The sequence below is a fragment of the Plutella xylostella genome, chromosome 7 (assembly GCF_932276165.1).
Source record: "Plutella xylostella chromosome 7, ilPluXylo3.1, whole genome shotgun sequence".
Classification (NCBI taxonomy): Eukaryota; Metazoa; Arthropoda; class Insecta; order Lepidoptera; family Plutellidae; genus Plutella; species Plutella xylostella.
Genome location: NC_063987.1, coordinates 7,979,182 through 7,992,138, shown reverse-complemented (window position 1 = coordinate 7,992,138; position 12,957 = coordinate 7,979,182). Strand labels below are relative to the sequence as shown.

Here is a 12,957-nt window from a genome sequence, read left to right as displayed (position 1 = left end):
TCTGAAAGAATTCTGGTTGTTAAATGATGTTAACTGAGTGGGTTTTGACGTGGGGGTTGCATTCTTTAACATATTGTTTCTAGATTGATATTGGAATTTGAAGTTTACCTCTTCCAATACGATGCTTAGGGCACTTTCAATCGAATTTACATTCTTTCAACCGTACAATCCGTATTAAATCCTCAGGCAAGTTATAGAGGAAAACATTTTTGGCAAGATTCTCATATATTGTTACTTTACTTTTTCTTAGTTGTTGGTCTTCCAAAAGGTTGACCTTGGCTATTAGGGCGCTTTTAACGTGTTGTATTCGACTGTAAAAGCTAGAAAAGTCTTCTTGTGGGTTTATTTTTAGCGTTTCCAATTCTATGGTGATACACTCTTCGGAGCGTTTATCACCGAAGCTTTGTGTCAAGATCTCTTTTAGTTGTTGCCATGACTCTATATCCTGTCTCTCGCTGATAAGTACAGCGGCTTTGTCTACTAGTTTGCTCGTTATTAGATGGTACAGGTAGAGCTCTTGTTCGGGGTTGTTATCACCCTTATATGCATTGATAACATATTCGCACTTCGTGAGAAATGTTCTTAGTAACTTCCCGTCACCATTGAAGGTGGGTATTACTCCAGAAAATTCGCGGGGAATTAAAATTATTTTAGACATTACTGATTTTAAGCAAACGCTTCCAAAATAACTCAATAATTATGGGAATTTCCTAGAATAATGATTACTTATCCTATATTTTACTTAACTAGGGGTTGCAGAATTTGATGCACTAACCTAATTTTTAGCTTTACAATTTACTTTTTCTTACTTTTAATCAATTTAATACAATTTACTTAATATCTAGCGTTAAGAAGAGAGAATTTGATCCCTAAATAACATGTGAAAAATGGAGAGGACTGGATTTGGGAGGTGAGAAGTGTACTTACCAACGCATCGCTGCCTCAACACTCGAGCAAAAACACTAATGCACTTTTTGGATACCCGTTTCTCGACGAATTTATTTGGTTCTTGGAATAGCCGTTTAATAGCGAATCGCGACGTAATTTCACCTTTTTAGGTAAGCAGAATTTGATGCTCGAACCGACAGATGCGAAACACGCGCTGCTAATATATAGCGACTATCCTACCGGCTGCGCCAGTCAAATTGCGGGTCCGCGCTATTAGGTTTTTAAAAACTAAAATTAAAGGCGAGCATAACCGTTCCGATTTGAGGTCCGTTTAATACCTACTGACTCATACAATGACATAGTCTTAACACTAAGAGTGGCCTACGTGACCAATCTGCTGATACATCACTCTACACTCCATACAGTTGATGCTTTACAAAGTTGGAGATTCGTGGAATGATCCATCAGCATCCTGGCTGATGCAATAACAATATAAAAGCTCCTCTACATGATGGGCCAGCGCTTGTCCAGCAAAATGGCCATGCGATGGTTGAAAAGGATCTACACGATGGCGATGTTCAGTTGTGATTGGCTCGTTTAACAAAATGGACGTGGAAGCTTTAGCCGCAGCAGCTATATATTTATTTAGCGCGTACAATTATTATCTTAATGTGTACAAAAAAAAAGTTATTAAAAGGAAATGGCGTAGAAGAAGATGGTGGATGTTAACTATTCATCGCAACAGGACTAAGTAAGTAACTGCTTAAATTTAATTTTCTTTGTACTTTTAGTTATTTTATAATTCAGTATAATTAAAATGTATATTTTTTTCAGGCAAACTATGGATAATCAGCTAGCTGAAATGCTTGCTGAACCATCTGGTGAATTCGATAACTTCGTGAGGATGTCAAACAGCGATTTTGAGTTTTTGATACAAAAAGTATCACCTGTAGTTGCAAAACAGGATACAGATTGGCGGGAAGCAATACCTGTAAAAATTCGTCTCGCATTGACAGATACCTAGCTACTGGCGATAGCTTTCGTAGTTTACACTACCTATTCAAAATTTCAAGCCAACTTATTTCAAGAATTGTTCCTGAAGTATGTCTAGCCCTCAATGAAGCTTTGAAAGATTTTGTTAAGGTAATAACTTCCTATTTTAATACTATAAACACAGGACGATTGGAAGATATTATTATTTGGGATGGAGATTGGACCACATAACGACTGGAATTTTGTCTAGATGACAATTGACGTTTTTTCAACAATAAGCCGTCTATTTCGTACATCAACTCTTGTTTTTCCAAATCTGTAAATTGTCTTAACCTTTTAGCTAGTAGTTTTCCATATAGATCGCAATCATCTTCGCTATCTATCTTTTGCTTCTTACTGCTGAGTACGCTGTTCAAAGATGAAAAAGCTCTTTTCATTTCGTTACTAGCCTCTTGTAATTCAGGTGGATTTCTAGAACGACGGCGTATTACAGGAATGTTGATTTCAGAATTCACTGTAGCATTTGGGTCTTCATTTTCGATATTTTCATTTTGTGACGTAATTGAATCTTCGTCATCTAACGAGGTTGAAGCCTGAAAAAAATATATTTTGTTATTTACTAATTAATATATAATTGACGATATTCATTTTCACGTTTATAATATAAAATAAAGAAAATATCTGTAATATAAAAAACTAATTTAATATCTTATGCTCGGTCTTTTTTTTTTTACAGATCCCCACAACAACTGAAGAATGGCTTTCCAAAGCTGAACGATTCAAGTTCCCTCATTGCCTTGGTGCTATGGATGGCAAACATGTGACAATACAGCCACCTCCTCATAGCGGAACTGAATATTACAATTATAAACGTACTTTTAGCATTGTCCTCTTAGCTATAGTAGATTATGATTACTGTTTCATGTTTGCTGAAATAGGCGCTCAAGGGCGTATAAGTGACGGTGGCGTTTTTAATCAAAGTAGTATATCAAAAAAAAATTCGGAAAATAGCATCAATTTGCCGCCTCCTAGTTCACTACCAGGATGTGATATTGATTTACCCTATGTATTTTTATGCGATGGAGCATTTAGTTTAACTAAAAATCTTATGAAACCTTTTCCTGGCCGTCACCAGTTGAATTCTCCAGAAAGGGTTTTTAATCAAAAACTCTCTCAGTCACGTGTAGTTGTTGAAAACACATTTGGAGTTCTTTCTAACAAATTTAGAGTTTTTAAAACAGCTATGCCTTTTCATCCTGTTAAATGTTCAATTATTACGATGACTTGTGTTCTATTACATAACTTTTTACGGAAAAGCCGAACATCTCGCCCCTTATACGCACCTCCAGGTACATTTGATACCTATAATGACAGTGGAGAATTGATACGCGCTGGTAATTGGAGGAATTGTAGTAATACAAGTTTTCTTCCCTTACAAAATCAACCCCGTAGATCAACTAATGATGCAATTCAAATAAGACAAGCTTTTATGCACTATTTTTATAATAATATAGAATAATAAACTAAATATGAAATTAAATAATAAGTTTCATTTACTTACTCCGCCGTCTGTGTTTATGATACTCTTGCATTCATAAACATCTCTTAAAAAACTTTCCATTATCTCGAAAAAAGGCCACGACGGCGTATAAATATCGTCGAGTCCAGCCCCAGACCTTATAGACTCCTTTTTCTTTTTTAAAGGAGAACGGCAGTGGGCGTACCGCCTTTTTTAGGGTTCCGTAGCCAAAATGGCAAAAACGGAACCCTTATAGTTTCGTCATGTCCGTCTGTCCGTCTGTCCGTCTGTCCGTCTGTCACAGCCGATTTACTCGGAAACTATAAGTACTACAGTGATGAAATTTGATGGGAATATGTGTTGTATGAACCGCTACAAAAATATGACACTAAATAGTAAAAAAAAGAATTGGGGGTGGGGCCCCCCATACATGTAACTGAGGGATGAAATTTTTTTTTTCGATGTACATACCCGTGTGGGGTATCAATGGAAAGGTCTTTTAATAATAATAATAATAATAATAATAATAATAATAATAATAATAATAATAATAATGTTCTTTATTTCAGGCAGCACCCATGATTTAAAATGATATAAAGTTTTCTAAAAAACATTTTTCTTAAAGTGAACGGTTTTTGAGATCTCAGCTCTCAAAGTCGTAAAAAGTATGTCCCCCCCCTCTATTTTTATAACTACGGGGTATAAAATTCTAAAAAAAATAGAGGTGATGCATGCTAATAAACTCTTTCAACGATTTTTGGTTTGATCAAAGTATCTCTTATAGTTTTTGAGATAGGTTGATTTAACTGTAATATTATATTTGCTGCTACGGAACCCTTTGTGCGCGAGCCCGACTCGCACTTGGCCGGTTTTTTTGGAGCGTTTCAGAACCATGTTTTCACCATTTATTAATACAGTGTAGATAAGGTATTTTCAGTAATTACAATATTTTTAGAAGTCGGGGGAAAAGAAAAAATGATAAATGAAGAATATTTAAATCTAAGGATAATGGAACGTAAAAACAAACATATAGAGAACGGAACGTAACAACAGTGGTGCCAGACCTCGGAATATTACCAGCAAATCCGAGCAAAAAAGTAATCGAATAGAAATATCGATACATTCTTAAATACAAAAGATATTTTATTTATCAATAAATTACATGTTCTGGTACTATTTGTGCCAAAACTAGTACATTTGGTTTATAAAATATCATTATATTTAAGTCTTGAAGACTTTTATCCATAGCAAACCATTTTCTTTTTCTCTTTATTCGATTCACTATAATCGATATTTTTTGAATATTTAAATCTAATAACACTGAATCTTGCTTGTCAATCTTGTCATTGTCATAGTAGTTGTTATTTCATTTTTCAATTACCTAACCTAATTATTTAATATTTTGAATACCGCTGAAACTGCTGAAGATATAGAACAAATGTGACAAAGGGGAGGACCAGACCCGGTTCCTGTTCCACCTCCCCGGCAGGCTCCCGTCCCACTTCTTCATCAGGAACCTGCAGAAGCAGCAGAACAAGAACACGCAAAATCCTGACAATATTTTCTATGTACCATAGGATGATAAATACCTAAGTCAAATATGAGAAGAGCAACTGCGTTCTGCAGTTCGAATCCCGGCGCTGACATGTACCAATGTGTTCTTTGAATTTAATTAAAATGTATACCATCACACTTACAGTGAAGGAAACCTGCATACCTATCTAGATTTACACCCCAACAGAGAATAGAATACAGTAGATAATAGGAACATAAAATTCCTAAAGTTGATTCCAGGCAAATTATGTTATGTAAATAAAACAATGATCTTTTAAACATTATATTTTATTTCATTACATTACTCGCCAAATGCATACCCATATAGTAGAACCTTTACATATAGCATTTCGAAATGGCATAGCAGATCCCTGTTGCGGAATGGCAATTTAAAACTTCAGAAGTTGGATAAGTATAACATTATTCCATGATGAAAGTAGTAGCCTGATCTAGTCGATAATATTAATAAAATCATTATATTTATTATGTACGTTGCACGTCCCGTATTTATTTAAACGTAAACATATAACTTGATATACCTAACATATTATTATCAAATTATTATTCACGTTGTTCGTCTTGTGTTGTTCAAGTGTTGACGTTTAGTTGTTGACATGACACATATTTTTATCATTTCAATTTTTCTGCTCTGGTTTGTCAATTTTTATCATTATACTGAGATCCAACCTAGACATTTATGACGTAAATCACAGAGTACTTGTCATAAACATTACTTCACTTGACGTTCCATTCTTCCTGTATGAATGTTTACGTTCCATTGCGACTACATTTTAAAGATTATTTTTTTCCGTTTTTCTCTTTTCTCCCAGCTTCTAAAAATCTAGTCATTAATTGACTTGTGTACCTGTACAGTGTCTCTCTAATCATGGTACTTTCATTACGGAACCCGTCATTTCCATAGTGGTACAAAACGTCCTTAGAACCCTGCCTTTGTCCTTTGTTCTGAAAGCTGTCATCAACGTTTCCTTTTTCTTTTTTAAATCCTCTACCGGAATGCCCATGTTATTACTTATGCGATTCCATGCATCCGACACCTGAAAACAATTTATACAACAATTAACTTTATTTACGCTTCCCATATCAAAATGGCGCCAACAAAATAAACAAACATTGCCGTTTGAGGGCGAGAACGACAATTAAAAACTATTGTTAAATGTGTCTTTTATCGTAGTTTTACTTACCTTGTTTTTATCCTTGTGATTTTTATGTTTAGGATTCCATATAATGGTTTCGGCTCGGTAATATTCCAAAAATTTTAATATTTCGCTATGCGGCCAAGCTGTCGCCATTTTGACACGCACGAGTTTCACGAATTGCACTGCACGTCTGCTCACCACCGCATTCGAGCGCAAACTGAGTAATGGCCGACGTGTAGATGCGTACCGCCATCGCTGGCCCACTCCCTTTGATGTGTGGGCGAAAAACCGACACCGCGGCCATTCCGCCGCCATCGTACGCACCACAAGCCAGCCTACGCCACTACGCCCTCTATATGGTGGCCCACTATGATGGACCATCATGATGGCCCATCGTGTAGAGGAGCCATAATATGTTGCAATGCTTACGGTATCTCTGTTTATGTTTATATTTAAAGTTCCAGAAAGTTCTAAGGGTGAGATACTTGGGGGTACATAACTAGATACTTGCTATAATTTATAGTTGGTTAGCGAGTGGCCCAAAGTTGTTGGACCAGTTGTGCCCGAGCTGCCTCTCCCCTGTGTAGCTCTTCGTTTCCCGGGCAGCTGGTGGACCGGCGTCCACCATGCAGCTCCCCGATGACCTGGGCTGGAGCCAGTTCCCCCTGCAACTCGTCGTTGGCTTGGTCCAACTCTAAATGTGCCTGGTTGCACATATTGTGAAGCACAACACGTGCGTGTATTATATTCGCTGCCTTGTCAGGGTGGTAATGGAGGACTCTGTGGCCAAGAAGACACCGCCACTTTGCTTTTATTACGCCAATGGCGCGTTCCGCGTTCCACTGTGTTGCGAGCTGTGCAATGTTTTTGGGTGTAATACTCCTCGAGAAAGCCTGCTGGCGCATCCACAATGGGGGTAATCATATAATCCCTCTGTGCATAACCAGAATCACCTAAAATATAGGTTTAATTAGTTCCAATGGAAATTGATAGTGTGCACACACTATATCATTTTTATAGTTGAATCTAGACTTTTAAAAATAGTATAATGATACCAACCCAGCAAGGCCACACTCTCTCAAGTTCTTTGCAGATTTATGAGGTATTCTTTCACCGGGTGCTGGATCCACACATGGCTGTCATGGGATGCACCACCAAAGGATGCATCAACGCACAATATAATAATAATAATATTAATTTATTCTGAGGCAACTAAGGCCCATAGATACAATTACATGAATACAATTGAAATATAAATAAACTAATACATATTTTAACTTAATCAAAAACTAACTTAAATTAAGGTCTAGCACTATCCAAGGAGTTCAAAGTCTTTTTCGCCTCTCTGAAGCGTCGGAACACTATCCCCACAAGCCAGAAGTTTTTGTCCAGAAGAACCTTCTGCTGGACCGCGGGAATGCGAAGACGGAAGGACTTGAAGTCCATCTGATTGGCGGACTGCAGCCTCTCGATCACCAGTATCTGGACTGGCTGTTCGGCGCGGCCGACACTTCTCTCTTTAATAGAAAATAGCGCACGATGTTATCGTGCGCCATATTCGCGTGGATGCGGGATATGTAAATGTCCACCGTTGGCGTGGCGGCCTTGAGCGAGCAGGCGGCCGGGGCGGTGCCGCGCTTGTTGCGGTTGCGGCGACGGGGGCTCCTCTTCTCCACAAATTCCACAATACATTTAGGTCTGCATCACATACCTGTAAAACAATAATGTACACATTCGTATTAATAAAAAGGGACATGTACAAATGGTTCGTGTTATTTTTTCTTGAAAATAATGGATAATTACAATCTGTGGTATATTTGCTAATTTCTGAACGCAGCTCTTGCTGTCCTGCTCACTCGTCCTCTCTCGCTTTTTCCTTCTTCTTTGCTTAGCGGCCATTAACGCATATAGTGTTTTGTTTAAATAAATAGTAATTAATTAATTTACTGGTTTTACTCAAGACACGACAAGTTGGCGACGAGACGAAAGTGCCCAGTAAAGTGTGCAATAAAGGATATCGCTGAAATTAAAGTGATTTCTTCTGAAAAAGCAAAAACTAATTCACCGGCGCACGCTTCAGTGTGAAGTTGGCCGAAAAAGAAAAATAATTGCAAACGCATTCCAAAGTCGGACATTTTGTGTTGTGACTAAGTTCACGTTTGTTTTGGACGATAAAGAAAACAAATGTCAAATGAATCAAAACGAAACTTTTACAACTTCTTGGATTTACAAGCTGAACAAGACTGAACTGCAGGAAAAATTAACCGAATACGGATTACAATTCGATGATAATCTTAAGGTGGATGATCTCAGAAAATTACTTAGTGACTATTGCAAACTAAAAAGTCGAAAACAAATAATGGCCAATAATTACAACTTACACTCTTTCGATGGTGAGAATTGGGAATCATTCGAACAGCAACTGGAATGTATCATAGCATTAAATGAAGTACCAGATTCTAAGAAAGTGCCATTATTGCTAACGAAAATCAGCCCAAAAGTGTTTGAAACACTAAGTTGTATTTGTGCTCCAGAGAAACCATTAAAATTAACCTACATCGAGTTATGTAATAAATTGAGAACCAAATACACGCCCTTGCAATCGTCAACCTTGGATCGGGCCTCATTTCGAAGCAGAAACCAGTTTCAAACAGAAACTATTGAAGAATATGTACTAGCTTTAAGAAAACTAGCTGGGACGTGTAAATTTAAGGACTTGGATGACCAAATAAAAGAGAAGCTCATTGATGGTGTCTACTCAAAACTGATTAAATTTGAATTATTAAAAGGCAGTCCAGATGCTACTTTGGATGAAACAGTAGTGTTGGCTAAGACTGTTGAAGCGGCATTAGCACAAACCAAAAGCAAAAATGGGACGGAGGTCTCGGATATGTTTCAGTACCAACAGGAGCAAAGAACTCCTTCTAAAAATCTTTCTAAAAGAAACAAATTCAATAATTCCAAGTCCCAAGGTAACAAAGGAGTAAATAAACCACAAATAACATGTTACTGCTGCGGGAATAATAATCACATGAAAGCGGAATGCAGATTAATACATAAATATTGTTCTGAGTGTGGGAAACAGGGACACCTATATAAAGTATGCCCCAAGAATTCGCGAACTAATCAAATATATACCATGGAAACTGATGACCAAGGAAGCGACCAATCACAAATCCAGGATGGTGTCGAAGATTCAATTGGAGGTCTATTTGATGAACATATAGAGGTATATTCTGTCAATGTAAGAAAGATACCGCCACACTATATTAGGCTCCATGTAGAAGGCAAAGATCTTGATTTTCAACTAGACACCGGTTCAGATGTATCAGTGATTCCATTAAAAGATAAGAATCTTTTCTTTAGTAAATTCAACATACTTGATTGTAATGTTAGATTTAGGAACTTTGACCAAACAATTTCACAACCAGTTGGCATAATGAAAGATTTAACAGTAAATTATGAGAATAAATCTATGAAATTAAATGTTTTTATAGCTCATGATGATGTACCAAGGATAATTGGCCGTGATTGGTTGGATGCTTTTGATCTGTGGCCTCCAAAATTTATGGACACTCATATTATTGGTGAGGAAATAAATTATAACCTAAATGTAAAATCTGTTTCAGAGGCTGAACATGTAATTAAGGAAAAGTTTGCAGAAGTATTCAGTTCCGGTTGGGGTGATTTCAAAGGGGAGGCAATTAAATTAAAATTAAAATCAGATGCCAAGCCCAAATGCCTTCCAGCGCGTCGGGTGCCGTATGCGATGAAGGATAAGGTAAAAAATGAAATTTCTAGATTACTTGAAAATGATAGAATCACTCCTGTGGAATACAGTCAGTGGGGTACACCGGTTGTTCCTATATTGAAACCAGATGGATCAGTCCGCTTATGTGGTGACTATAAAGTTACTTTGAACCCACACTTGGAAGTTGACCAATATCCATTGCCCCATATTAATGACATCTTTAATACATTGAAAGACGGAAAATACTTCTGCGAACTTGACTTGAAGGAGGCATATTTACAGGCAAAATTAGATGTAGATTCACAGGAATTAACAACTATTGTCACAGAGGAAGGAACATTTAAATATAAGTACTTACCCTATGGTGTAAGCACTGGTCCAGGATCATTCCAGCGTCTCATGAGTAGTAAGCTTGCTAACATACCTAAAACTATTGTCTTCATTGATAACATTTATATTGCTGGAAAGGACCTTAATGAAACCCTAAATACATTGTATACAGTACTGTGCAGATTACAGGAATGTCAGTTTAAATTAAAACTAGAAAAATGTAAGTTTTTCCAAACACATATTGATGTTTTTGGGTTCAGAATCACCAGGAATGACATAAGCATTATAAAATCAAATATTGAACCATTATTACAAGCCAAAGCACCAACAAATATTACAATGCTTAGGTCATTTCTCGGAAAAATTAATTACTATAATCGTTTTTTGAAGGATATGGCATCTACTCTTGCACCTTTGTATGAGTGTACCAAGAAAAATAAATTTCAGTGGACCAAAGATTGTGATAAGGCTTTTAACGACATAAAAATTAAGTTGTCATCAGTAGATAGCCTCAGACATTTTGATCTGAACTTGCCCTTAATTCTAACATGTGATGCATCAAGCACAGGGCTGGCTGCTGTTTTGTCAAACAGAGATGTTGATGGTACAGTAAGACCCATCGCTTATGCTAGTAAAAAATTGAATTCAGTGGAACAGAGGTACTCTGCTATTGACAAAGAAGCGATGGCCATCATATTTGGTGTTACTAAGTTCTATAACTACACTTATGGTCGTATGTTTGAGTTAGAGACAGATAACTCAGCCTTAGTCAGGATCTTTGGTCCAAACAAAGGCATTCCTAAAATGGCAGCGAAAAGATTGCAGCACTATGCAATTTTCCTCTCAGCTTTTAACTATAAGATACGACACATCAAAACTAATGTAAATCCTGCCGATTTCTTATCACGTTCATGGGTAGAGACTGGATCTAACAATTTAGACTTTAATTGTATATATTTTCAAGAAACAGATAATAGTATGTGTGTTTATACAAACAGTTCCAATTTAAAAAATGTTGACTGGAAAGTTATCCAGCACGAGACACAAAAAGATGTGATTCTATCAAAAATAGTAAGATATACAATGGATGGTTGGCCTGAAAAAAAATTAATTGATACTGAACTATTTGTTTTTTACAACCGAAAAGATGAAATAAGTATGGATAGAGGTTGTTTATTTTGGGGGCATAGGATTATAATACCCACAGTATTAAGAGAATCTGTCACTGAGGAACTACATCAAAGTCACTTTGGAATAGTACGGATGAAGCAAATGGCACGTTCATATTTTTGGTGGCCTAATTTAGACTCCGAAATAGATATGATAACAAAAAATTGTATAATATGTTTAAATAACCATAAAAACCCACCAAAGACACCTTTGAAACCATGGCCGGTACCACCCTCCCCATGGTATAGGTTACATGCTGATTTCCTAGGTCCATTTCACAATAAAATGTACTTAGTAATTGTAGATAGTTACTCAAAATGGCCTGAGGCATTTGAAATGTCAAATATAGGTGCTGCTCGTACAGTTGAAATACTAAAAGCTTTATTCTGTCGGTATGGATTTCCAGTTCACCTGGTGACCGACAATGGTCCTACCTTCACTAGTGCAGAATTCAATAAGTTTTGCCAAACTTTGAATATAAAACATACTTTTACCCCCCCATATCATCCCGCCACCAATGGTGCGGCTGAAAGATTTGTTGAGACTTTTAAATCACATGTAACAAAAATAAAGGAAAGTGGAATTCCCATTGCCTCTGCTATAAACTTATTCCTCTTTGATTATAGAAATCTTCCTCACAGTACCACCGGAGTCACACCAGCAAAACTTATGCTAGGAAGGGAGATGCGGAATCGTTTTTCTCTATTACGGCCCCCACCAGTATCAGATAAGGCCTATGAAATGTTAGAGAAGCAGCGAAAATACACATCAGGTCATAGAGATGTATCATTCATGATAGGTGAGAAGGTCATGGTCAGGGACTATCGAGGGGGTCATAAACCATGGATTCAGGGTAATATTGTAGGTGAATCAACACCAGGTGTAACATATATTATCGATGTGGATGGAAATAACTGGAAAAGACATGTAAACCAAATTTTAAAATGTAATAGTAGTTTATTAGAATAGTTATTGTAATAATAGTTATTGTAGTAGTACCTTAAGAATACCACTGTTTAATACTACTGTTATAATTTATAAGTTATTTAGAACTATACTTAGTTATAATTGAGATTGTTGTTTGTTTTAAAATGTAAGTGATAGAAGGTAGAGAGAGCTATTCAAACAAATATTTTATTCATTATTGAAAGAAACATTCATATTAGGTGGTGGAGAGTGTGGTATATTTGCTAATTTCTGAACGCAGCTCTTGCTGTCCTGCTCACTCGTCCTCTCTCGCTTTTTCCTTCTTCTTTGCTTAGCGGCCATTAACGCATATAGTGTTTTGTTTAAATAAATAGTAATTAATTAATTTACTGGTTTTACTCAAGACACGACACAATCTAATGGATAATTACAATCATAACATTCCGGGAATGGTAGTGCTTGCGGTTGAAGTATCGCTCTTCAAAATTTTTTGGACGAATGATCTACATGGATGTAGGAATTAAATCAGATTTTGTATTCATCACTTTTATTATATAAGGGTCAAAATAAAATAAAGAAATATGAAATCGTCTTTACGTCTTTTTCCACTCTGCTTTCACTCTATGCTCCTCTGTTATTCGTCGTCATGGATACTTCACCTTGCGTTC

The 12,957-nt window shown here is 36.6% G+C and overlaps 1 protein-coding gene and 1 pseudogene across 2 annotated transcripts; both read left to right on the top strand.

The window, feature by feature from the left end:
• Positions 1–399: 399 nt before the first annotated feature.
• Positions 400–3,444, top strand: LOC125488782 (annotated as a pseudogene).
• A 4,471-nt stretch (positions 3,445–7,915) lies between these two features.
• On the top strand, positions 7,916–12,674 carry LOC105385604 (uncharacterized protein K02A2.6-like). 2 transcript variants are annotated; one of them, XM_038122620.2, is made up of 2 exons: positions 7,916–9,340; positions 9,741–12,674. In XM_038122620.2, exon 2 carries the CDS (start codon positions 9,881–9,883, stop codon positions 12,329–12,331), a length of 2,451 nt encoding a protein of 816 aa, XP_037978548.2. In that variant the 5' UTR covers positions 7,916–9,340; positions 9,741–9,880; the 3' UTR covers positions 12,332–12,674. Both variants share the same exon structure in this region, with proteins under 2 accessions (XP_037978548.2, XP_037978552.1).
• The last annotated feature ends 283 nt before the right edge of the window (positions 12,675–12,957 follow it).